The following is a 26,402-nucleotide window of genomic DNA, read 5'->3' on the forward strand; positions in this document are numbered from 1 at the left end:
ACAGAGGCAGCAGGGAGGATACGGAGGAAAACCCAAAGGGACAAAATGGGGTGCCCGGAACAACTGCCATACACGGACAAGGACGGGATTAGGACACACGCGGGCCGTGCCTGCACCAGACCTTCTTCTCTTTGCATCGCTCCCTACAAGCGACGCAGGTCGAGTCCCAGAAGCTCTGGTGCAGACACGGCCGCAGAGCAGACCATGGAGTGTGAGAGACACGCAGAGGAAAAGAGAACCCAGGAGGGCGTAGTGACATACCCATTGCAGTCTGAAGTCTCTCCTACCTTTCGGAGATTTCAAGGCCTGGTTTCTTGCCTGGTTTTTAGCTCTAAATTCACTTCATCCTGGGGAGGGAAGAGGAAGGAGACGGTTAATGCACACAGCTAACACCCAAGGCACACCTGGCCCGTAGCCGTACCCCAGACGCTCACAAAAGCCCCGGAGCACCCCAGCGGGGCCAGCCCGGGGCACCCAGACTTCACCAAGTGCCCTGCTGCTCCTGGCCACACCGTGCGGCTCTGTGCACGCCACGAGACACCCGGCGCTCCGGCACTTCGTGGCGCAGGAGGCACCTAGCAAGGGCTGGCCGTGATTTGGCCGAGAGAGAGCAGCTCTCAGCGGCCTGGGCCCTGCTCCCCAGGCACCACGGCAGCCCTGGTGCTGCTCAGCACCCGCACATCCAAGGGGTGCCCCCTGCTCCGTGCCGAGTTATTCCCTTGGCAGCGCTCCCGCTTCCCCTGCTGACCCCCAGAGGTTCACCAGCCCGGTGGGCAGCCTCCCTCGTGCCATTTGGGGGGCACAAGGCGGGGGGTGCAGGGCAGGGTCCCGAGGCTCTGAGCTGCCCCATCCCCTCCTCCACGTCCCTTCCTTCCCGGAGAACGCAGAGAGCGAGGAGGGAAGAGAAAAAGGGACAGGGAAAAAAAAAAAGTCACAGCAAAACACATGAAAAGTAAATTGAATTATTTAAAACCATATGTTCCAAAAATGTGACAGAGCATAAAAGCCGTGCCGTGAGACTTCCGGAGGGGGTTATCCTGCACAGCAGGGTGGGAGGAGAGCTCGCCCCGGGGGAGGACTGTGCCACAGCAGCCAGCCAGGGACTTCCCTCGCCCAGGGCTGGAAGGTGGCAGGGAGCAGGGGGGGCTTCGCGCTCCTCGGCGAGGGCGCCTGGCCCAGCCCTGCCGTCCCTGCAGTGCCAGGCTGCCAGAACAGCTGCACAACTGCCCGCGACGTGGCAGTGAAATGAAAAACCGGCCCGAGGTCAGGCACGGGGAGCCGGCGGCTGCACCCAGGAGCCCTGGCCCCGGCTCACGGCGCGTGTCCCTCCCCGGGGCACAGCAGCGTGTGACCCGCTCAGCCCCCTGGGGACGCCCCGCAGAGGGTGAAAGTGACGGGGATGTGGCTGGGGGAAGTCTGTGCCGCCGCTGCCTGCCCCCGTCCCTAGGGACCTTGCTGCTCCGTGCCGTCACTCGCACTCCCCCACTGCCAGCGCGCTGCACCAAAGATAGATGCGGGGTGCTGGCCGGGACCCAGGGCGGGCAGGAGCTGGTGACACGTCCCAGGCGGACGGATGGACGTGGAGCAGAGGCAGCCCCCGGGGTGGGGAAGATGCGCAACCAGCTGCCTCCTTCCTTCCCTGCTCAGACCCCAGGGCTGAGCAGGCTGAGGGCAGGACTCAGCTCCCCGGCTTGGGATCCTTCTCCCGGCCGGGAACCCTCTGCCCTTCCCACCTTTCTCTTCCTTTTGTTCTTTCCTGCTTGCTCCTTCCATTCTGTCGCGCTCCTTTTTCCTCTCTCCCTTTTGTCCCCCCTTCCCCAGCTCTCCTTCCTCCCTGGCTGTGCTCCCTCACCCCCGTGCACGGTCAATTCTTGGGTTGCAGTTTTTGATTGTTTTTGTGTTTTTTTTTTTACTCCCCTTCTTTCGGCCGCAGCTTATCAATGATGCAAGAGGAATAACGCCAATTTACTTAGAATGTGTAATCCCCAAATCAGATTGGGGGATTGTATGAGGCAATATGACCTTGCATATGTCTCCATTAAAGCCAGCCAGGCCTCCTCTTGTATTCTGTGTTCCCAGTACATATTTAGACAGATAACGCTAATTGTACTTGACATGTCCTCTTAAGGATGGACTCTTCCCTCCCCCAGCTCTGCCTGCTTCCCAGCCTGACAATGCGCCAGAGCAGAGCCCTCTTGCTCGCATCGTGGCACGGCACGGCACGGCACCCACAGGGCCAGCCGGGTGGGCACACGGTGTCGGTGCAAGGTGCCGGCTGCTCCAAGCTCTCCTCCCCGCCCGGGCGAGGTGCAGGGCTGGGGGAGCGCCGCGGGACATCGCTAATCCCCGATTACACGCTGCCCCCGGGACAACCTCGAATTCTGCAGGAAAACGAGCAGCGCGCTGCCACCTCCGTGGGTGCCGCCTCGCCCTGCCCCTGCCTGCACAGCTCGTCCTGCCTGCCCCTGCCTCCTCGCCTCCTCCCCGCCACCTGCCCCAGCTCCCCCCTGAGCCACCGAGACCAAGGGGGCTCCTTCTTGAGCCGGGGGGAGACAAACCCCACACGTCCCCACTGCCCTCTCCGCAAAGGAGCGGGCTCCCCGCTGCTGGGACAGAGAGGAGCCGCTCGCCATCCCCGTCCCCGCAGCCTCCCCGTGCCCGGGGAAGGGTTTCCAGCCCGCACCTAGGCACCGAGCTCTTCGGGTAAATATTTATAGCTGCCCACTGGCCGCCGATCCCAGCTCCAGCTTCTAGGGAACACCATGAAGAAATCCAGACCTCCCTCAGCCCCGTGCCCGCCTCAACGCAGCTGCTGGGGAGCGGCCGAGCAGGGCGCAGGAGGAGCAGCAGGAGGAGGGAGCTTATTCCGGGGAAACCAACGGATCCAAACTCTTTGCCGAAGTGGACTCCTTTTTCTTTTTTTTTTTTCTTTTCCCCTTGACACAACATCCTAATTCGACTTTTTCAGTATCTTTCCTTCAACAACCTTTTTTCTTTCCTCCCCTTCCTACCCGGCAACTGCGCATTTATTAATTCATGAGGCACTAATTAGTTCTTTGTTTAATTTTGTGTTAAACAGACTGACCGGAATGATAACGACTTGCAGCGTTGCATTACGGTCCCCAACCGCCCCTGTTTTCTGACAACAAGGGAGCGCAGTGAGACTGGCGTGATGAACCCCAATTCCCACTCCAGTTGCACTTCATTAAGTCAAAATGTGACAAGAAGCTTAGAGAGCAACTTTCAGATCGGATCGCACATAACAATTGGGCAGGAAACTTTCCGGGGGGGGGGAGCAGGAGCGGCGCTCGCCTCGAAGGCTGGCACCGCGCGCAATTCCCCCGCGCGCCCGCCTTAAAGGAGCCGGCTCGGCCGCGGGCGCTGGGGAGGAAGAGGAGAGGAAGGCAGAAGGCCGAGCTGAGAGCGTGGTAGGGTGGGAGGCAGGGCTGCTTTCTGCTCCCCTCGGCCGGATTTGGCACCACGGGATGCGCCAGGGCTCCAGGCGGGATGATGCCGATGCTCTGCGTGCGTCGCACGGCGCCCTCGGCTTCCCTGACTCAGTTTCCCTCACCGCGCTCCACGGTGAAGCAGCGATGGTCCCCACCTCCCCCTCAGCTCACAGAAGGGATGGCACGGAGCTGGGGTCATCACCAGGCTCAGCTGGATCTGCCCCGGTCTTGTCGGCGCACGGCAACTCCTTGAAGCCCTTCAGCTCACAGAAGTGCAGCCAAGCGCGGACAGGGAAGCGAGAAGGTCCTGACGCTGCTCCCTGAGGGACGGGGTCAAGGGGTGGGAAGGGAAGGCCGACGTCCCAAGCACCCCGGACATGGAAGCTCTGCAGCATTTCAAAACCCATCTCCTGCTACTGCAGGGACGGCAGCTGTGGGAGCAGGCCAAGATCACACAGGAGGGAAATGAGCCGGGCGGCCCCACGCCTCTCCTAGCAGGTGTTCTCCACCCTTCATCCCAGCGGAGGGAGACGCGTCCCTCGCCTTGCTCTGGAGCAGCCCAAAGCTCAGCTAAGGCCCAAAGCCTCGACAAAGCCACGTGGGGGATTCCTGAGGGCCTCACCAGGGCTGGGGAGCGACACCGGGGCACGGGTGTGCGGAGCGGCGCATCCTGAGCAGGGCAGGGAGGGAGGGAGCCCTGGGAACGGAGCCCCCGGGGTGCTGGGGCCACGAGCAGCAGGCCCTGAGGGCACCACCAGCAGCTCCCCGGGGCGTTTGGGGAAGGGGCCGGGCTATCCCACCACCACATTCGGCCTCACGCCCGCCCGGAGCAGCACGCGGGGCTGCGCTAGCAGGCATGTTTGCGCTGGGTTCCATCTCTCCTGAACCTGGAGCGCAAGCAGGGACCTGTGGGGCTGCTCCTGCCTGACACAAAGCCCGGGAAGACAGCAGGTCCCTCTGATGGCAGCTCTGCATGTGCTCTGGGTGTCATAAAAAGGCGTATGGAGACACGAACACAAGGCTGGAGGATCAGAGCGGTGTCCAGAACGGGGAAAAGCGCCCGGTGACACCTGAGGCGAGGACAATGGAGGGGTCCAGGCCTGCTGGGGACAAGGAACACCCCCTGCTGTCCCCAGCCTGACAAACCCTGGTTTTGCAGACGGGCTGGAACATCCTGCGCTGCTCTGGAGATGCAGCTGGGCCTCGCCATCTGCTGAGGAGATGTTTCAGAACAAAAGGCAGCACCAACCCCGTTCCTTCCCTACACGAGCCCAGCCCAGGCCCTGGGCTGTGGGCCCTGTCCGGGCACGGACGCTGGGAGGAGCAGGGCTCACGGCCTCTCTCGGGGGCACAGCAGAGCACAGGAACGTCCCCGGGGCGGCCCCTACACCCCCAGGCTGCCGGGGCTCGCTAGGCTGTGCTGCCAGCCACGTCTGGGGCTGAAAATGAGGGGAGCGGGCATCCCAAAGGGGTCAGGGCCTGCCCCTTGCCCCTGACGCAACACGCTAACTGTCCTAGGCTCCATCCCAACCCTCTTTCAGCACAACTCTCCCCCAGGATGACGGGGCCGCTGCCCCCCTTCCCTTCCCTTCCTTCCCCTCCATCTGGCTGGGAGCAGCCTGGGACCGAGCGCTCTTTCCAGCCCTGGGAGAACCCTGCCGTTTGCCTCTCATAAAAAAGAAAAATGGGAGCTATAAAAAAGGCAAAGAAAAGAAAAGCAAAGCAAAGGGAAATCACGGCGAAGGAAGAAAAGAGCAAAGCCCCCCCCCTGCCCTTCCCTCCCCTCCCCGTTACCTGCCTTTAGCACAGGGAAGGGCCGCCTGCTTCACGGCTCCTGAGGCTTCCCCAGGCATGGGGGGGAGCCCATGGTGCCCCCTCTGCCCTCTGCCCGCACCTGGTGAGCAGAGCCCAGCCCATCCCCACGAAGACGATGCAAAAAAGAGAGGAGAACGGGTGCACGGGGCGGTGGGAAGGCACGGTGGTCATGCTGGAGGAACCCCATCCTGCAGGAACCCCATCCTGGAGGATCCCCATCCTGGAGGAACCCCCACAGCTCGGCATTGTTGGCCACCTCTGGAGCCAGAGGGACAGGAGACGGCAGCCCCGAGCGTCACCGCCGTGCTCCCGGCACTGCCAGCCCCGGGTGCGATGCGAGGAGCCCACCTCACCTCCTGCCCGGCACCTGCCTGCAGCCCCCAAGCTGGCACTCGGCAGCCTTGGGCCAGCTCCTGCTAATTTCCTGTCAGGCTGCCTAAGCAAACCAATTAAAACTAATCATTAATTACAAAAAAAGAGAGAGAGAGAGAGACCGCACGCAAATGGATGACTGGAAAGGGCATGGGGGGGACTGGAGGGACTGGAGGGGAAACGGCGGCCAGGAGGGAGTGGAAGAAGAGAGTTTGGGGGGCAAAGTGGGGGTAAGGGAAGGGCCTTGAGGCCTGGCTGGAGGCCACAGAAGGGGACGGGGTGTCCCAGGGCAGGACGGGAGCGAAGGAAGCAGGGGGACGAGGGGGAGAAGCGACCGTGGGCTGTCGAGCTGCGCGCAGCGCCCGGGACCTCCCGTCCCCTTGCAGCAAACCGCCTGAGACGGGGATGAAAAATGGGGCGTTTGTGCCAAGCCCCTGATTATGCGGGTCCGGCGGGGGGCCCTGGGGAACGGCCCGCCGCTCCCGCTGGCTCCCCGCGAGCTCCGGTGGCCGAGAACCCCGGCAGCTGTCAGCGAGGCCGAGGCCCCCGCCGCCCCCCCCCCCCCCCAAGGGCACGAGCGCTTCCCAGCGCCCCGGGTGCGGGGCCGAGGGCCCGGGGCCGGGGGTGGTGGCGGGGAGGTGGGGGCAGTGCCATGGAAACGGGGCCTTTCCTGGGGAAACGCGCTGCCGCCCCCCCCCGGCCCCCGCGCCCCTTTTGAGGAGCTGTCAGGACCCTGAGTGAGTGTCACACGACCCAAGGACCAGGCGTGACCAAGCCTATTTTCTGCCTCGAATTTGATTGATTAAAAAACTTTTTAGGAAAACCATGTTAAAAGACAGGAAAAAAAAAAAAAAAAAGAAGAAAAAGAAAAAGGAGGAAAGAAAAAAAAAAATGGAACAGAAAGGGACAAGGGGGTGGGGGGAAAGGGAAAGGCCTCTGCGCTGGGTTTCCCTGGCAATAGCACCAGGGGACAAGTGTCAGAGGCAGATAAACAGCATAACCAGGCCGAAAATAAAGGTCAAAGGAAGCATGAAACTTAACACAACAGTGATTAAGATAATGATGAAGCAGGGGACCCCAGAAAGAAAAAAATCAGCCTGACACACAGAAACACGCTGATCCGCGCCCGGCGCTGGCCCGGGAGACCCGGCCTGTGGGAAGAGGCGCGGGGGCTGGCAGGGCTCCGGGGGACACGGACGGGGGCGAAAACGGGGAAAAATGTCCTGGGGGGGCTGTGATCTCCCCCCGGCTGCTCACTGCAGCTGGAGGCTGCCCGCGGCCGGCGCCCGCCCCCCCCCCCCCCCGCATCACCGTGTCATCCCAGCTGAGCAGCGCCTGAATTTGCAATCAAATTCCTCAAAAGAGTTTCCCGAGGCTGGGAGCAGGGCCCGAGTGGGTGTGAGGCAGGGAGCTGCTGCTTTACGCCGGCTCGGGGTCTGGCTCTTTGCCTCTGGGCAGGCGGCACGGAAAGCCTCGGAGATGCCGGGAGGGCCGGCCGCTGGTCAGAGCTCCCTGCCCACCTCCGCCCCCTCGCCAAGGCGGAGAAAAGCCCAGAAGCACCGAAGGATTCGGAGAGCAAGTCCAAGAATGCCGTACCCTTGGGCATTTAGTGCTCCGTCTCCAAACTGCTGGGATGATCTCACATTTCTGGAGCCCAGCTCGTGGCTTTGGTTGCCAGGACTGGCTGTGCTACCGCTGCCAAGGAGCAGCAGAGGAACTGATGATCGTTCACCAGCTTCCTCCACGAGCCCAGGGCTTTACAGCTTGTGCCCCAAAAAGCGCCGGGCACCAAGGGGTCTCCACCTCTCCTGCACCACCTTCCCTCCGGGGGTCACTCCCATCCCCTGCTACGTGTCCCCCGTTTGCCTTTTCTGGCTCGCCAGAAGAAATCCTGATGCAAGGAGGCTTCTTTAGGGGTTCCTGGGGGCTGGGGCAGATGCCCGCAGCCAGCCCAGGCCCTAATCGCACCCAACCCCTCCGGGCCCAGCAGGCTGCCTTGCAGCATCCTCACACACTGCCAGGCTCTGCCACCGCGTTGGGGACCCGGCGGGTGCCACCACAAAGAAACCGGAGCCGAGAACCTGAGAGCTCCCAGCTGCGACGGGGCTCCCCGACCAGCGCTCCGCTCGCTTGGTGTCTGCTCAACCTGCTCAGGCCCCCGCTGGACAGAAACGGCGCGGTCGTCCCGCCCAGGGTCTGGGGGGAAGCCAGGCTGTAGTTGGAAACGTTCTTCCAAGAAGGGTTTGGGATGAGGGAGAGGAAAGAAGAGTTTCCACGAGAAGGGCTGGGGAAGCGACACCTGCATGTCTGCACCCACCCGCGGACGCTCTGAATTTCGTCAGAGAGGCGTCTTCCGCCAAACATATTTCGATGCAAAATTTCTACCGTGGTATTCCTGTGCCTCCCCCCTCCCCCCTCATTGATATGCACGGTCTTTTGTAAGGAACGATTCAATTAAAGCACGCCGCTCCTCGCCAGCAGCCTCTGAGCAGCGAGAGGAACTCCCCAAAAGTGGAGCGGGGCCAGGCGGGGCCGTGCCGGTCGGGGCAAGCGCCCGGACGTGCTCCCGGGGTGTGCAGGGCATCGAGGCCGGGGCATCGCGGCCTCACACCTCGGGAGAAGCATCGCAGCCCCGAGTGTCAGCTCCAGCTATTAAAAAAAAAATGACTGCTCCGATCCCCGGCGTTATTGGCTAAAAATGTGGTTTGAAAAATAATAATAGAAAGCGGGGCCTGTTTTAATTTCATTTTTGAGCCATTACAGTTTGTGTTTTCATTCCTTTTTTTTTTCCTCCTTGGTAATCAGAAGAGCTAGAAATGCGATTAAAAAGAAAAAAAAAAAAAAAAAAACACAAACAAACAATGAAAGCTGAGACTGCCATTCCTGTGCCCAGAAACACAGACTGGGAGGGAAAACACCAAACGTCCTTAGGCACAGGGTACAATGAAGGGCTGGCAACGCTAGGCTTTGCTTAACGCTTTTATGAAGTGTACGAGAGTCCGGGATACGGGAGATGCTTGTAAGCATCTGGGTTCCCTCCCTGCACATCTGACAGCGAGGGTTCAGCACCCGCAGCCCCGGGACGGGCACGGCGGCGCTGGGGAGGCGCACGCAAAGCCGCCGGCGAGTTGCGATCCCCTCGGCGATGGAGCGGGTCCCGTTTTATTCCTCGCACGGAAATCCAATCCCACCTCTCAGAGCAGCCGGTGCGACCTGGAGATTTCACGCACAGGTGTAAGATTACGGCTCAGCAGCGGGACGACTGCTTTTATCAAAACCTTTTTTGCATTTGTCAAGGAAAAAAATACTCCGCTCTTCGAGAAGCTCTGCGAGCGACGACCGCTTTCACTTTCTAGCACGCTTCTGCTGCTTTCTCTTGTTTGGAAAGAAAACACGGCCGCTCTGGAAACAAACACGAGGGAACAAGGAACAGGGCAGCTACAAAAAAAGGAGCAGGAGTGAAGAGCAGACCCGTACCCTCCGGGCAGCCCCTGGCCAGCGCAGCAGGGACCCTCTCTGGCCCCTGCTCTCTGTCGGGAGCCCCGCTGGGTCCCCAGGGGCACAGACCCGGCGCTGCCTGCCCCCGGCCCCAGGTCGCTACGGGCACGCTGGCTCCAGGCTCCGCAGGCTGTGGGCTCGCAGGGAACACGCTGTGACACGTGTGTCCCCGCACACGCGGGGCCAAACCACCGCGCACACCTCGCAGACGTGTGCAGAGCGCACACAGCTCCCTCGCCATGGCTGAGGAACTGTCAGGAGAACACAAGCAAAAGCTGCTTCTTGACAGCGAGTCATTTATATTTTAGCTTCGTTCCATTATCCTAACGAATCCTTCATCAGCAGATGCAATATTAACAGCAGAAAATCAGCTCATTACATCCGGGGGGATTTCATCAAGTTGACAATCATATATGCAGCTACCCGAGCCTGGAGAGGACACTGCTCTCGTTATTTAGTTACCTCGGCTTCATCTTGGAGGCTTTTTCTTGCCAGCTTTTTGGGGGTGAGGGTCGATGGTTGGAGGGCGCTACCCAGGCAGCTACCAGGCTCTGGAGCTTTTAGGACGCTGGCCCACGGACAGAGGCCCTGGGATGGAAAGGCTCCAACCCACCCAGAGCAGCTGCAACTGTTAAAGGGGAAAAAAAAACCAACTCGCTCAACCTGCAGCCTCCAGAGCCGTGAGGGCATTTCCCTGCGGAGTTCAGGCTCGGGGGGTCGGCATCGTGCGCGGCCCCTTCCTGGTGCCCCTGAACGCCTGCGGAGGCTGTCCTGGTTCTTCTGCTCCAGGCAGGACTCCCCACCCAGCGCTGCGCGAGGTCTCTGCAGGCGTCCTCCTCCGCCTGCCGCGTCCCCACGGGGAGGAGATGCGTTCAAAGAGGCTGGCATTTTGCGATGGACTTCGCAGGCGAGCAACAGAAGAGGCAGCCTGGATGAATCGAAGGGGAGGAGAAGGGAGCCAGAGGGAGCTAAAGGATGGATTCAGAAGATTGTGGAGCTAAAGGGTGAGTTGAGAAGACTGTGCAGCTCCTTTTTCTCCTCCCTTGCTCAGGCAGCACTGAACACCACAGCTGAGGATGCCAGAGCAGACTGCCAGGACCCCTTTAGACCATGCCTTAGAACACGGCTGGAGAAAATCCACCTATTGTCTCGTGCAGCATCTAGGTGAACACTTCTGACTCCTTGTTCTCCTTTCCCCTCCGTATTCTTGCTTCAGAATCACAGAAGCGGGCACGCACATTTCGGGGTTACCTTTACTTTTCACAGCCCCCGCCGGGGCTGCGGGCTGACGGGTGCTGCCCGTGCCCCTGCGCTGCCCCAGGCCCACCAGCAGCTCCCCGGGTGACTCCAGGCGGGTGCGGAGCTGCCAAAATCAGGGCAAGGCTGCACCGCGTGCTCCCCGGTGTCTGCACGGGTAGCGCTGCCCAGTACTGCCCGCAAGAGCCCTGCCGAGGAAGTCAAGCGGAGCCTGGGGATTTCAGCTGCAGAGCAGCCGTCGGGCTCCCAGGGCTTCCCCTCCACCAGGGGATGAAGCTGGTGAGAGCAGGCTGGGGCAGGACAGGGGCCCAGGTACGGACGAGCCCCTTGGCTGCTCAGCCCCAACCACGCACCCAAGGGCGGAAGGCAGCCTGCTGGGGAGCAACACGGTGCTCGCATCTCCTCCTCCAGCTCCGAGGGGCCTGGGACGGGCGTTTTACGTTTTCCCAGCGGGGCCTGGATTTCTGCACAGCGAGGAATATGTTCCCGGGACGTCAGCTCCAATCTCCGCTGCGCTCTGACAGATTTAAGCTCCGGTTTGTTCGACAACATCCCAAAGTGTAAGAAACTGGGGGCAGACTCTCTAATCAGGCTGCAGGACAAAGGCCTGCTCTGACCCTGTCACTTCCACTTACTCCTGCTGCCTGTCTGGCTGCCCCCACCCTCTCGGCAGCCTCCCTGCCCACCCGCGGCCGCCCTCCCTCCCCGAGCACAGCTGGGCTAATCCTGCTCCTCCCGCGTCCAGCGCAAATCCTCCCCAGAGTAAACCAATCCTGGGAATTTCTATTAGATTATCAGCCTGCCAGCTCAGGGCTGGCTGGACTAATCCTAATCAGGACTGATTTCTATTAGCCAGCTTCGGGGAGGAGCTCTGCCGTCCCAGCACCCCAGCCCCACGGCCGGGGAGCCCGAGGCCGTTTTCCCCGTTCTGTTCCCATTTTCCTTTTAGGAAGGAGCAGGTTCTGTCCGGGATCCCAGGCTGCGGCGAATGCTAGGTTTGCCAGGGGCTGCGTGCACGGAGCGGCGCTGGGCAGCCACGGGGAGAACCCTCCCCGGCTCGATGCTGAGCTGCGCGGGCAGCCGGGGGTCCGAGCCCCTCCGGCCCCGGCTCCCGGCCGGCACGGGCTGCTCAGCGCTGCCCTGGAAGATGCTTTGTGGCAGGGGACACAAGCCTGCCGGGGAGCCGCCCGAGATGATGGGCTGGTTTCAGACAAGAGGCCGAGTGGCCACTGCTCGAGTGACCGGGACAGTTCGCAGCGCTGGCTGAGTCAGCGAGGTCTCCATGCCCCATTACCCATGCCCAAAGCAATCTACTCTCGCTTCCCTCCCCGTTTTATCACAGCAAACCATCTCCCGGCTCTTTCTTTCCAAACCCCATCCCCGGCCCTGGAACCGAGCTGCCTGAGAGTGTTTGCTCGGGCCTGAGGCTGGCCAAAGTTTTGCCACGGCCTTACCAGGGCTGGAGGCGTGCTGAGCGTTACAGGAAGGGTGCTGAGCAGAGAGGGCTGCGTCCCTGCCCCTGTCCCCTGTCCCATCCACTCGCTCTGTGCTGAAAGCACAACTATTAACAGCAGCCCCCAGGGGACTCCAACGCACTTCTGAGCGCAGCCAGCTGCGCTGCAGCCGCTGCGGGGATCAGACAAGGAGCACTCAGCGAAGCCTCTCTTCCCAAAAGTGATTTGGGATCTTAAAAACCTCCCGGAGAAGAGGGGTCATTTAAAACCTAATTGCTGTTAAGCCTCTTCTAAATGTGCCTGCTCACCCTCACGCAGGCACAACATCTCCGTGCTGCCTTCCCAAGGAGAACGAAATGCCTGCAGGACCAAAACTGCGCTGCCCGGGGACCGCGGCGCTCGAGCGAGCAGGCTGCCCTCACCTACAGCAGCTGCAGGGGTAGAAATACCTGCACGGTATTGCCCTGGGCTGGGAGCAAGGCTGAAAGCGCTTTACAGCTTCATGAGAAGCCCCAGAAAGAGGCACAGCCGCACAGGGGAAGCTCCACGACCGAGGGAAACAGCTCTGGGAGCAGCTCCCCAGCCAGCGCCCGCACACGGCGTGCTGTCGGTGTAAACCACCGCGAAGTGCCCAGGGCACGGGGCCGTAGCCGGGAGCAGCTCAGGCCCTCTCCCTCCTCCACGGCCGGGCTTGCAGCACGGTCTTGCTCTGGTAGGTGGCAAGGTTTCCTAAGAGAGAGTTAACGAGATCCGGCTGGAATCAGAGGCTGCAGCAGGCTTCCTGATGACAGCGAGAGAAATGGGGGACTTGGTCCAAACCCTCCAGAAACCACATCAAAAAGAGATGTGGGCGAGAGCCAAGAACAGATGATCCGACTGTGAACGGGCTGTGTGTGTATGTGCTCGTGTGTGTGCGTGCGTGCAAGCCGAGGAGAGGAGGAATCAAAAGGAAGAGAGAAAGGGAAGAGGAGGAGTAAGAATGAACAGAAGGATGGAAAGAAAAGGTGTGGAGGCACGAGATCAGGAAGGGACCAGGATTGTCACAGTGTGTGTGGCCTGCTCGCAGGCACGCGATGAACAGCACAACGTGGTAACGATATATCATGGATGTCATGTGCTAACGATAAACGCAGATCAGGAGAAACACTGGGCCTGTCTCTGCCTCCTCTCCGCTTGGCTCTCCAAGGAGCATGGGGCCAGCCTTGGTTCAGCGCGGCGCTGCGGCTCCCTCACCTCGGTGGTGCCGTGGCCGTGGGCAGACGCCGCTCGCTGCTTCTTGCTCCGTGCGAACCCGGCTGCTGCTCTGGAGCCCCTTCACGGGGGCGAGGAGGAGGCAGCAGGTGTCCACAGGGGAGCTGCTGGAAGAGCTGGGGCTGGAGCCCGAGGGGCTGGAGACCCTGTGCTGCGGTTTAACCTCCGGGTGAAGGCTTAGCCCATCTGGAAGCAAAGCAGCACGAGCATTATCCCAGGACGGGGCCATCCACCCCAGGCTCAGTGCTCAGCCCTGCTTTCCAGACACTTTTTCCAGGTGAAGACGGGACCCCAGGACCAGCCAGATGCGCCCCCCTCCCCAGGACATGCAGCCGCAGGGATGGGGAAGGGGCGCGAGGGCCTCTGCATCCGAAGGCACGCGGCCTGTGCCAGCTGGTGGCCAAACCTGCGTCAGTACCAGGGGCAGAAGGAAAGGGCCCGGGGAAGATGGGACTCGTGGCAAAGAGGGGACAAGACGAGGAGAGGGAGGATGCACTGGGTGAACTGTGGGGATGTCACAAGACGGGATGGGAAACGGGAAATCGAGCTGCTTCTGTCCTCCACAAGAGCTCCGGTTCCGAGCAAGGACGCCAGAGCTGGGCCATTCCCGCGTGCAACCAGGGAAAGTTCAGACTTTCCTCCCCCCGCTCCCTCTTTTTTTTCTTTCCTCCAATTTATCAGCAGATTGTGTGGAGCCGAGTGGCGCTCGCCTCACCCTGCTAAATAAAGCTTTGGTATTTCTGATAAAGCCATCAAATTCCTTATCACGCTGACACAAAGAGCATTTAAAGAGACACACACGCTCTCCAGCACCCTCCATGGCCCCGGCCCAGGCGCCTCCGGGTAACCTTTGTGAGCTGGAACGAGCAGGGGGGGCTGCTGCGAGCCCCCCGGGTCCCGAGCACGGTGCCCACGCTGCGGGGGTCCTGCTCGGTGCCGCGTCGGGGCGCGAGGCCGTGCTGGGTCCGGCTGCCCTGAACCCCGGGACAGCCTCGAGAGCTGCACGTAAATAACGCGGGCAGAGACGTGGCATCGATGGAAATGCCCTGCAACGAGAAGAGCATCGACGGCCGGAAAATCCTATCAGGAGCCGGCAAAGCCAGGAGTCTGGAGGTGTTTTTAACGCGGGAGAAGGGGAAGGGGATGGGAGATCTCGGGTGTCGTGCAGCCACGGCTGGGGCTGCGCTGCCCCTCGGAAGGGCTTTTCCTCGTGCTGGCCAGGACAGGGTGTGAAAAGCCGGAGCCGTGCCGCAGCCTGGACTTTGGCCCTGCCTTTCCTCGCTGCACCAGGCTGAAACCCGCCGCAGCCCCAGCGCAGGCAGCCGGCGGAGCCCCCGCTCCCTCCCCGCAAACCCAGCCCGCAGTCATGCTCTCTCCTCTTTGCCACAGCGCAGGCTGTTGTTTAACCTTCAAATTTATTATTTTTAATTATTTTGATTTATAAAAGCGTGCGGCAGTTAAAACCACATTAAATAAACTCAGCGTTACGGCGCTTAACAAACACACATAACTTTGGACTTCTGAGGACTCCATAAAATCATCAGCTGCCTGGAAGTCGCTGCCGCCGCTCGCCCGCACCCGCCCCGGCGCGCTCCATCCCGGCCGGGCTCCCCCAGCCCTTCGTGCCCACGTCCACGAGTGCCCACATCACATCCACGCACACCTTGCACCCGGTCTGAGCCCCTCTCGCACCCCTCCTCTCCATCCATGGTCCCCCAGCAGCTCTCCTTCCTCAGCTCTCTGCCCCTCTCCATCCACGTGGAGCATTTTGGCGGTGATTGGGGGTATTTTGAGATACCCACGCGGGTATTTCAGCCTTGCACCTCCCCAGAGATGTCCCACCCCATTCAGACGCTGCTGGGATTTCAGCAGAAGAGCTCGTGAGGTTTCGATGCCCTGAGCGCCGAGCGGCGTTTGGTCTCTGCTGCCCCAGCCAGGGCTCGAGCTCGGGTTCAAACCCAGCTCCGGGTGCTGCAGCGCCTCTCCCTGCACGGCAAACCAGCGTGGGGGAGGCGAGGAGAAGAAGCCATGAAAGAGAGGCAGGAGGAAAAGAGCCAACAAAAGAAGCGAGGACACGGGTCTGGCAAACTCCAGCAGGGATCCCCTTGGGAAATGAGGTCCCTCAGGACCTACTCCAGCAGTAACGGGGGCGTGCACGGAGAGCTCTGCCTCACGGCCCCTCTCCCCACCTGCCGACGGATCCTGGGGACGCGGAGAGCTCGCGGCCGCCGCCTCCTCCCCTCCGTCCTCGCTTGGAGGAGCAATAAAACCTGCCGATGCTTTCACAGCCCAACCACCTGCTGTTCCGCAGCCTGGCGGGGCCATCCCGAGGAACTCGGTGGGTGGGCCCGGCGCATGCAGAAAGTTGAGGGAAGAGACTCTCGCTCCCCTGTTTCATTGGCATCTGCAGTAAAACAGCAGTGATTTATACAGGAAGTAGGTGAAGAGCAATTATAATTGATTGGGAATCATTTCCTGATGGCGTCTGGGTGTGATTGATGGTGCCGGCCGACTGCTAAAGGACAGCAGGCGCTGAGGGGAGACGATCTGGAGCTCCCGTCCGCGGAGCCGTGTGCGCCGCACGCCACAGAAGCCCCGCTCGGAGCCACGGCTCCCCCCACACCTCTCCTCCCACCCCAGCTCCCCGGCCCCAGCACAGCCCCTGCTGCCCTCCCGCTGGCTGAGCACGGCCCTGCCTTCCCCCGAGCCTCCTGAGCCCCCAGGAGGACGTTTGGCCTTGGTGGGCCCGGCACGGTGTGGGCCGGGGGTCCCCTGCCTCCGGTGAGAACTGCGAGGGAAAACCTCCCCGCGCCGGCGTCCTGTCCGGGCGCCGCACGGCGACATTTGGCAGCTCTGCGGCCACTCACCCTGACGGCCGTGCTGTCCCACGGGTACTCCTGCACTACCCCGCTCACGTGGGAGAGCAGCACAAAATTCACAAAGAACACCTCTAGGTAGGGGTCACAACCGAATACCCACTTCAAGGCGAGTTTCGCACTCGAGCAGAAGCTCCAGGAACGCCGTGAACCTCTCCAGGAAACTCCGGAAGGTGTTCGGAGGCGGCAGCGAGGGTACAGGGCTACAAACGGGGTAACAGCGGCTGGAGATGAACGTGACCCCCTGAGGTAGCCCCGTCCTTGGCGGGGCCGAGGAGCTCAGCGCTGCTCCCCTCCTGCCCCAGGCAGCACAGCGACCCGCCTCGCCGTGCCAAATCCTGCCGCGGTCTGAGCTCAGGGGGATTTTTAGGCTGAGGGGTGTGGGGTTCCTGCCCCATTGACCGCTTTCCCATTAACTTGTTTGTGCCGAGCTGGTGGGCACTGGACAGTGGGGCGGGGGGGGGGAGGACACCGTGCGCACCCCCTGCCCGCAGGTTGGGTTTCAGCCCCTGGGAAGGCTCCTGCGCGCACTGCGAATGCCGGGGGCTGAGGGAAGGGATGCGGACGTGCTAAATATAAAGGCTGCAGGACAGAAGTGGGGTTGTGGGTTGTTGTTCACGGGGAGGGGGGGAGGTAAGGGAGGGGGCTGGGTGGCAATCTGCCTGCAGTCACAGTAGCCTGTCAATAAATTCTGCATTCGCTTTACTTCCCGACAGGGATTCATTCCCTAATATGGGGCTGGCAGCTTTCTGGGTTATTTCGAGGGTGTGTGATAAAGTTCCCTGATGGCTTCCTAGGATCGGGATTCTGAAAAAAAAAAAAAAAAAAAAAGAAACAGGAACATGCCTCGGTGTGTGGGGTGAGCAGAGAACCCTGCCACATTGCAGGCTTTCCTGCGACCCGGGGCAGAGCAGGGCCGTGCAGCACAGCCCTGCCACCCGGGGCAGGAGGTTTTATCCCGTGCCAAAGAGGTCCGGGGCAGGGAGGGCAGGCAGGCAGCCCCGTGCCGCTCCAAGGGCTCCGAGCCCCCCTGTACCCAGCGGGCAAGGGGCACGAGGCAGCCCCTGCCCCATGCAGGCTGGCCCAAACAAAGGGAAACCGAGGCTCAGAGAGAGGATTTCATCTCGTGACAACTTGTCCGAGTCACCTCTACGCTCGGGTGGGTTGCGGCAGAGCCGAGGAGAGGACCCGGGTCCCCACGCCAGCCCCGAGCGCTACGGGACGTCCCGACTTCCCCAGCTCCTGGCAGTCGCTGCAGACGCCCACAGAGACCTGCCCCTCGCGGGCTGATAAGGCAAAGGATCTCGCATCTATTCCCCACTGATTTCCTTAAGCCTACCCCGGCACCCCCGCGCTGCGGTCTCCGCTGCAGACGGCTCCGGAGGACTCGTCTAACCAGAGCCTCTGCTTCGCCCTCGCCCTCTCGGCTTCAGGAGGGAGTTGTGTCTGTTGTGGGGAAACTGCCCCGAGCAAACGAGGCCTCGGAGAGCTCTGCTCGTGCCCGGCTGCCCTGCAGCAAGCACGGCGCTCTGCCCAGCACGCGGGTGGGCTCTCGGAACCGAACCTGCCCTGTTCTGAAGCACAGCGGTGGGAGGTGCTCAGCGCTGACCCCAGCAGACGTCCTCAGGGGGACTTCTGCCACGGGTTGGTTTTAAAGGAAGGACCAAGCGAGGCGTTCTGCAAACAACGTGCCGTGTCTGCAAACCTGTCTGCCTCTTGTCACCTCCTCCCTGCCCCACGCCGGTGGCGCGGAGCTGCTCGTCCTCGGGGGACGCAGCAGTGAAAGGGGCTGGGGAAGGTCTCGGTCCTCACCGAGCAGCGGGCGAGGGCAGGAGGGGGCTCCGGGGGTGCAGGCACTTGTGGTAACGCGCGACGGCGAAGCCGCCCCGACCACGCTGCCGGTGGTTTCAGGGCAATACGTTTTACCTGGAATTCGCAGCAGGCACGGAGCGTGCTCGCGGTCCCGTACCGCAGCACGGCTAACAAGCGGTAACTTGCTAATCTGCCATAACACGATCATTTACATTCATGCGAACGTACCCTTGGATCCCATTGCAGCGTTAACCTCAGTGTCCTGGCCAAAATCCATCTCAAGCCACTGCATGCTGCCTACAGAAATTCCCCAGACAGTTTCAAAAGTAGAGGGTCAGGTTCCTCACATCCTGCCCTGGGCTGTTGGGCAGCGCTGCTGCCAAAACAAAGGAACAAACTACTCCAAGTCTGGGGTAGAAATCCACGAGTTCAAGAGTGAACCCTCCTACCTACCTGGTGCAGCACCGCCGATCTGCACTGGGGGAGTTCTTTCCCTGCCCCAACTCCAGCCTGTGGCAGGGAAGAGTTGCCTCTGGAGGAACAGAGGCACCGGCAGAGACGCCGGTGACCGCAGTGCCAGCGCGCAGCGGGGCTGAGACCCAGCCTGAGGCCACGAGGATGTCCCTCGCCAGCCCAACCCGCCAAGCCCCCGCTGTCCCCAGGGGCAGGGTGCTGCCCTATGCCCAAGGCGAGCTGTGGCTCCCCGGGGCTGCTGCTTCCTTTGGGCACCGACAGCGCCCGCGGCACGGGGACCCCACGGCACAGCCGCCCCCGAGGCGTGACGCCGGCACGGCCAGAACTGGAGCAGCCAGAGCCAGGCCAGGGTGTGCTTGCGGAAGCGAGGAGAGATGAGGAGAGCCCTGCAACCACCCAGCTGCGTGGCTGGAGAGAGTTGGAGAGGAAAGGCGTTATGGAAGCGCATTTGTGGCTACCCGCCAGCCCCACGGCCCCAGGAACAAAGCTGCGGAGGGGACGACGCTCCGCGAGCTGCCCGGAGCCCCGGCATTTATTTATTTATATCGCTGTTGTCGCTTTGGGTGCCAGCTAGTTCTGGGCCAGAAGGGGTTAACCACAGAAGCTGCTTTCTCTGCCTTCACTCTACCTCAATTTCCACTGCTCCCATCACCTTCCTCCCCCACCCCCTGATCTTATGAAAAAAACCCATCAAAATAACTATTTTATGTCTCCAAATATGCAGATCATTTTCTTTAATGAAAGATGCTTGACGTCTCCGATCCAATTAATATGCAAATGCAGGCGAGGATTTATTTGTGACATTCTGTCTGGGTGAGAGAAAACAAAAAAGGCCTGTTAACCAAAACACTAATTGCTGTGACTGATTGTCACATATCATCATTTTCATAGGATCTCCTCCATCCCTGGCTTGCAGGGAGCTGTGAACCAGGACTCGGAGACTCGCGGGCACCAAGGAGAAGCAGGACAGCCAGCTACCTGCCTGGCACGCGCCGCTGCGCCGGGCCCCTTCCCGCTGTAGGGGCAGCCCCCCCCGGCACGCCGGGTGCTCGTGGGCAGCTTTTTGAGCCCCCTCCTGGGTAAGGTGCTCCCGTGTCCCCCAGCCACCCGAGGAGTTGATTGGTGTCCCCCCTCTCTCCGCGCTGCCTCGTGCCTTCCCGGAGAGGTGCCCGCGGGAGATGCGCCTCGCTGGGACCTCGCCGCTGCCCAGCTCAGCATTTCTGGGCCACGTTTGCAGCTCCAAGATCTCGTTCTAAGTCAGCAGTTCAGCCAGGAAGTGGTTTTGATCCAAACACTGAACCAAATGCCATCGGAGTGGGGAAGAGCACTCCCAACCTTTCCCAGGTGCCCTTAACCAAACGACCTGCCTTCGCCTCGGCCGTACCCTGCATACACCAAGCACATGCGGGCACCATCTCTTCGCCCACCGGCGAGCACAAAGCACAGAAACGAGCAAGAGGGAAGATGGGAAAGGGCACGGCCAGTCAGCAAGGCCACGGCCAGACGGCAGCTTCCAACAGCTGCCTGGGGCAGCACGGGCTGAGCAGTCGGGGCACGTCCCAAGGGGCCGCAGGGTCCAGAAGCAGAGGTTCCCAGCGGATTATCTTGACACTCGTCCTAGGAAAGCACCTGATGGAGAGCTGACAACTCGCTCATGGCCGGTTCCTCCTCCTTTCCCCAGCTACCACCTGCACTCGAAGCAAGGAAGACGACACCAGCTCGCTGAAGTGCCCAGCGCTGGGGTCAACGCTGGTGGCACTGAAGTGTGAGCCCTACCTCTGGGACTTCAGGGAGATCAGGTTTAGGCAAACACAAAGCGCATACAAATCCTACTGTGAGTATTTTCCTGCCATTACCTCCCACGTAAGCAATTGCTGGAATTGCCACAGGGAGATTCTGTGATTATGAGCAGAAAGGGCATCAATCAGGCCAGCTCTGTTCAGCTGCCTCCCATCCACTGAAGGCAGCCTGGGAACGTTTGATCTGGAAGGCAGAGCGCAGGATTGAGAGGCGGGTGCTCGAGCACCACTCCCTGCTCTGCCAAAGGCTCACGAACACCTGTAAATTATTCATTTCACTTTTCCTGTGACTCGATTTCCCCTTTGCTTGAAGAAAGCGCCAACGCTCACTCGCCTCGCACGAAGCCTGAACTTCCACTCATCTTCTCAAGGGGACGAAGGGCGCTGGATGGGAACCAAACGGCATCAGGGCTGCCACGGCACCTCCCTCCACCAGGAGATCCTGAAACGTTCCGCACACCTCCACCAACTCGGGGTTCTTACACCACCACCACTCACGGACAGGCGGTGGGAGAAGCCCACAGAGCACCAGGCTGGCCGCTGACCGTGGTCCTGGGCGCCTCTCTCCGCAGCCCAGTGCCCCCCAGCAGAACAAGCAGGGATCTGTCCACACAACGCGTTTCCGTGAACCTTCAGGCTCTTAGGATGGGTCTGCACCGAAAGAAGGCAGATTCCTGACACCATCAAAACCCCGAAGAGAAATGAGGGTTTTAATGAAGTCACTGGGAGCTCTGCCATCCACTCCAACAGAGACGTACCTGACGCTGATAAGGCAGGTCGGAGCTTTAACACGTTTTGGCTTATTAGTGTGAATCTGAGGAACTCTCTCGGGTTTAGCCTGACCATAATACATACCAAAATTAATTTTTACCTTTTCTACACAGGACTTTTCATAAAGGTTAGCAAACAACTGCTTTACACAAATCCTTCCCTTTCTTCCTTGCGAAGAGGAGACCCAGGAGATGAACTCTGCAGAGACCAGAAAAACAATTTCTGCTTTAAACCACACATGCTTTGACATCTGGTTTAAAACCAAGCCAGGCCAAAAGGGACTGCAAGTTACTACGCCGGTGGCTGCCCAGCGGTCTGTGTAAAATCCGGGAGTTGTTCTCCACATCTGCATCCATATCTACCCCTCAAACAGGTCAGAGCAGCTGCGTAAGGCGTGCGAAGTGATCTTAGAGAAAATACAAATCTGCGATGGTACTGATAAAAACTTCCCAGCGCAGGCAAGAACGGGAGATGGACAGAGCCAGGTATTCAGGCCTGGAGCAGGAAAACCTACAGATGCAGATGAAGCGCAACGTGCTCCGAGACTTCCTGCACCTCCAGATTCCTTGCCGGAGCAGAACTGGGGACATCGCCCTCAAAGGGCTTGTATCCCTCCGTGTAACTCCGTGACACATTTCCTGATAAAGCCGACTTCCAGAGGATCTGGCTCGCAGACAGTCGAGGCGGGAGACTCAGGGCTGAGCACCCTTGCGAGGCAGGGACGCACAAAAACCAACTCGTCAGCACGCTCATCCTTTCAGCAGCGCTGGATCGCTCCCAACTGGGATGTCTGCTGCACCCCGCCACCCAGCTCTGGGATAAGGCGGCTCTCAGCTGGAAGAGGAAAGGGCCCCCGAAGAGATGCCTGAGGGATTTGGTGGGCTGGGAACCCGGAAACCGTCTGGGATGTGGGTGGAGAGATCGGCGCTGAATAGCAGAGCCGTGACACATACACTTTCCATTCATCAAACTCCGGGGAGAAGAAAAAAGCTATTATTTACCCCGCGCACATGGGGAACTGAGGCACGGAGAGCACCTGGGGAGCCCACTCCAGGATTTGCCCAGCCCAGCTGCCAGGACCCCCGGTGCATCCGTCCCCTGCTCCTCACATCCGTTCCTCCGCCACGCAGAAGGGAAACTGAGGCACAAATGGGAGAGCAATTTGTTTCAGGTCAACAGCAAGCTTGGCACGGAGAGTTGAGACAGATCTCAGATCTCCTGCGCCCCCAGATAACGCCGTGACAGCCTTCGCTTGTCACAGAAGGCTCCCGATTCTGTGACCGAGCCCGGTCATTCTCCCTCCCCAAGAGCTCAAGGAGCTCAGGCTTTTCTGAACCCAACGGCAGAGCAGTTCGGGAAGCTGCCGGTGGGATGTGGGCAGGGGGACACTGAGCACACGGAGCTGGAAACCCCCCCCAGACCCCACCAAGGGCACACCCACAGCGGGCACGGCGCTCCTCGGATCCTGTTGTAGGTGGAAGGAGGGGACCGTGGGGAGGGCCAGAGCCACACACGCCCTTGCCCGGCGGGTGCAGGAGACAAGAAAGGCTCTGCCACTGCTGCCCCCAGGTCCCCACCCTGTCGTGGCTCCTTTGGGGTGACAGCCATAGCTTCTGAATGCCCTACAGCTTCAGCGTTCAACTCTCCCAAGGCACGGCACCCTTCCCAAAACGCGGGCAAGGAAGCGAGGCACGGAGAGACAACCCCACTGCCTCTGGAGCCCGGGCAGTGCCGGCACAGCCCCAGCTCCAGCTCGTGACAGGCAGCACCACGGCGCTTCCCACCCCGTGCCACGGAGCTCAGGCAGCCCCACGGCCCCCTCTGAGCCTGAGAAGCTCCAAAAGGATCCTCCTGGGACCGCTGGTGGCCCTCCCGCAGAACCGGGAGGCGGCCGAGCCCCACCTGGGGCCTGCTGCCAGCCAAGGTGGCACAGAAGGGCCACGTCGCAGGAGGGGCCCGGAGACGCCGCGGCAGTGGCATGGGAGAAGAGACAAGCGAGGGCTGGTAAACAACCCCCTCCCGTCCCCAGTCCCGGTACTTTGAAGATCCGTGTGTTTTGAATTTAATTTTGATTTTCTCGACTTCAGCAGATTAAAGTTGAAATAACCTACAAATTACTTAATGTGTTGTAAATCTTCTGAAATTAAGGCCTAATGGGTAACACATGTCGGCAGGCAGGAGACACAGAGGGGAAGCAGGGTTTCTCACCAGCACGAGGAATGCTGCGGGGCTGCGAGCCAGCCCAGAGGGGGCTGGGGCAGGGGCCACGGCATCGCAGCCCGGCCCCACCAGCCCCCCGGAGCCCACCTTTCCTTGGGGTCGGGGCTAAGAAGCCACCCAAGGGCCCTGGCACCCTGGTGAGGGGTCACCGGGAGGAGCTGGGTGGCAGGACGCGGGCCAGCAAGGGGCACGGCTGCGGAAGAAAACCCACTGTGACCCCGTCACCTTCCATCGCCTTCCCTGCTGAGCCCGGCACCGTCCCCAACACCGCCCGCGGTGCCGGGACCCGGGGACCTCTCCTGCAGGCTCCGTGCGGGATGCCGCGTGGCGAGGGGCTCACGGAGGCCTCCCAGGAGGTGCCCTGACTCTGGGCCACCCCGGGGCCACCCGGCCACCTCCGTGCACCTGCCCAGGGCCCCGCCGGGCGCCCGCTCCCCTCCCGGCAGCCGCGGCTCTGCCCGCCCGGGCTCCCCCTCCCTCCCTCCCTCCTCTCCAGCAGATTTCTCTCAAGTGCGCTGCCATATGGTTCCAGTTAAGCCCCATATTTTTTCTTGTCGATTGAAAAGACACACTTTCCTCCGTGCCAGACAGTTTACAGATTGCTCCGTTGGCTCAATTTCTTATTGGATTTCTCAAAAAAACTGACATTTTAAATTAATTTACAGCCACAACAAAAAGAGTTCAGAATTTTAATGGTGTTGTAAGTAATTTTTAGGTAATCCGCTCCAGATTTTGATATTAACCTTTGAATCGGAGTTCACGCAGCTACTATGTTACGGCACTTTAGTGGGCCTGGGTACCAGGGAGGGGGCGGGAGGTGGGCTGAAGGCGGGAGGTAATTTACTGCATGGGAAAGCACATGGCAGCGCCTGCACCAGGGAGCCGGCCCCGCGCACGGCGGCAGCCTCGCCTCTGCCGGCGACGCGCGAGCGCGGATGGGCACGGGCACGGCCCCAAGGCGTGCGGAGGCGCGGGGGCAGCGTGCGAGGAGAGGCGGTGCTGCGAGGGAAGGGGCGCGAGGGTGGCGGGTGTGGGCGCTGGTGGCCCGTCCCTGTCCCTCTGCGTGGCACGAGGGCAAACGCCACCGCTCCTCGGGCAGGGGGCGAGGACCCTTCCTTCCCTGGTGGCACCGCAGTCCCCATCAGGTGTCACTCACCGAGGCCTCCCTGCGAGCTGGGAGCCGAAGGGACGCCACCGAGCGCTGAGGGAGGAGGCAGGTCTCAAAGGAAATCACGCACCTGGGACTGGGAAGGGCACAAGGAAAAAGGCACCGATACCGAAAATGCCCAGGGGAGGGGAGAGGGAACACGAGAATAAAGCAGAAGGAAGGAGTGAAAGACCAGCTGAGTGGGAGAGGAGTGAAGGAAGGAAATCGAGCAGCAAACAACTGAAGAAAAAACAAATGAGAGACCCAGCAACTGAGAGAACAAATTGAGGAAGGAGGGAAGGAAATTAACAAATAATTAAGAACAAATGAATGAGAGAACCAAGACGGAGGGCGGCGAAGATGCAAAGGAGACGGCATCACCCCTCCCTTGCCTGGGCCAGCAGCTTCCTTGCTGTAAGCACGGTGCCAGCACACGGGATGTGCAATGCCCGGGGGCAGCCCTGCTGCCTCGAGCCCCCCCTGCAGAGCCCTGGGTCTGGCAGCGGGGTCCCGGCCCCTAGGGCGCAGCGTGCACAGGGCACCTCGCCGCCAGCCCTGTCGCTGCGACGGCGCCAGGCTCAGCAAGGTGCCCGGCGTGGCCCTGCCCTGCCGCCCGCAGCCCCGCGCGTCCCTTCAGCGTCTGCCCTGCCAGCAGATCCCTCTGCAGCTGCAGGCGGGCACCCGGCTCCCGCGGCACCCTGCGCTGCGCCACCGCCGTGCGATTGCCAGCCCAAGCGAGACAAACGGGGCGGGGGGCTGAGCACGGAGCCGCTGCCCTCGCCAACGCTTTGCTAAGCTCTGGCACAGAGCAGCCGGTGGCTGGATACGGTGCCAGCTTACTACAAGGGCGGATTTTTCACATTCCTCCCCTTCAGGAGTTACTCGAGGCAGCCAGGGAACCTCAAGCGGAGATGTGAAGATGACGGCGGCGGCCCGAGGCTTAGGAAGCCTGCCGCGGGACGGAGGTGACGGCGAGGGCCTTGGGAGCTACCTGCAGAGGCGGTGACGGCGCAGGCGAGCGAGCTGGCTGCAGGCACGGCTCTGGGGTCAGCCACGTCCCAGGCCGGTGCCTCACAGGACGCGGGGCAGCTTCAGGATGCAAGGGAAGAGGCAAACAAGTCATAAAGCAGAGGTGCCAAAGCCCAGCAGCGCCAAGGTGCTCCGAAGCCCAGCAGAGGTGCGGGTACCCAACACATCCCACAGACCCACCGGGGACTGGGGATGGGAGGAGTGGAGCTGGGAGCCTGTAGGGCTCCCGAACGTGGTCCTTCCCCGTGCCACGAGTGCCAGCGTGCCGGCCCAGCACCGCTGCCACGTCCTGGCCGTGCCACCGCCCTCCTCCGGGTGAGAACTCGGGGCTCGTGCTGCCTGCGAAGAGTCGTCGGGAGCGCTGAGCTTCCTCCCGGCCCTGCATCCTCCTGCGGGACGCGAGGTGGCTGACACTGCTACGCTGCTGCTCGAAGCTGGCACGGGGCCACGCGCGGGGACAACGTGCCACGTTCTGATCCACTGGGCACGGCGCCACGGGCAGAGGGACTCAGATGCCCCTCGGCTCGGTGCCAGGTGCGAGGGGAAGGAGGCGGGGGGACACTCAGATGCCCCCCCCCCGGCGCCGTGCCAAGCTGGGGGGCGGACGCCCCCTTTGGCACGGTGCCGGGTGCTGAGGGATTCTCCCCATGGCACCCTGCCAGCGGGAACGGGGACCCCGCGGCGCGGGTCCGAGCTGCGGGAAGTCTTAGGGTCGAGGGCCGGGCTCTTCCCCCTGCAGCACCGTCTCCACGCAGCGAAGGGCCCGCCGTGGGCTCGAGCAGGAGCGGAGGCCCGGGAGAGGCGTCGGGCTCCAGCGCCAGGCTCGGGGCTCCGCGCACCCCTCGGCGGCCGCCTCGGCGGTGATTGACTGGGGCCAGTTGCTATGCCGACCCCGGTCTGAAAAAACCCGCAGTAGTTGCCAACTATTTGTGTTGTTGTTTTACAACTGTGGCCAGTGTCACATGAGCGGGAGCCGGCTGGGGGCCCGGGGACACAAAGGCGAATGGCTTTTTAATGGAGTGTCCTGCCAGCGCTTGAAGACTCAATAAAGAGGAGCTGGCGAGACCCCTCCGTGCGGAAGGCCCCGCGCACGGGGCCAGGGCCTCTTTGTAGAGCCGCGGCCGGGGTGGGAAAGTTTGGAGGCAGCAGAAGAAAGGGCTCCCCCGCCGCCCGGCCTC

The 26,402-nt window shown here is 61.4% G+C and overlaps 1 protein-coding gene across 5 annotated transcripts in view; it reads right to left on the bottom strand.

Moving 5' to 3' along the window:
- The window catches only part of CASZ1 (castor zinc finger 1), a 212,984-nt gene that overhangs the window by 97,517 nt on the left and 89,065 nt on the right, over positions 1–26,402 (bottom strand). For 4 of the 5 annotated variants that reach the window (XM_035344641.1, XM_035344639.1, XM_035344642.1 and 1 more), the window contains exon 3: positions 262–347. Coding sequence is in view for 1 of the 5 variants with exons in the window: in XM_035344642.1 (XP_035200533.1) it covers positions 262–265 (4 nt within the window). In the remaining 4 variants the exon portion in view is untranslated. The remainder of the gene's footprint in view (positions 1–261; positions 348–26,402) is intronic. The other variant, XM_035344640.1, reaches the window with a different exon arrangement.

The sequence above is a fragment of the Oxyura jamaicensis genome, chromosome 21 (genome assembly GCF_011077185.1).
Source record: "Oxyura jamaicensis isolate SHBP4307 breed ruddy duck chromosome 21, BPBGC_Ojam_1.0, whole genome shotgun sequence".
NCBI classification, from domain to species: domain Eukaryota; kingdom Metazoa; phylum Chordata; class Aves; order Anseriformes; family Anatidae; genus Oxyura; species Oxyura jamaicensis.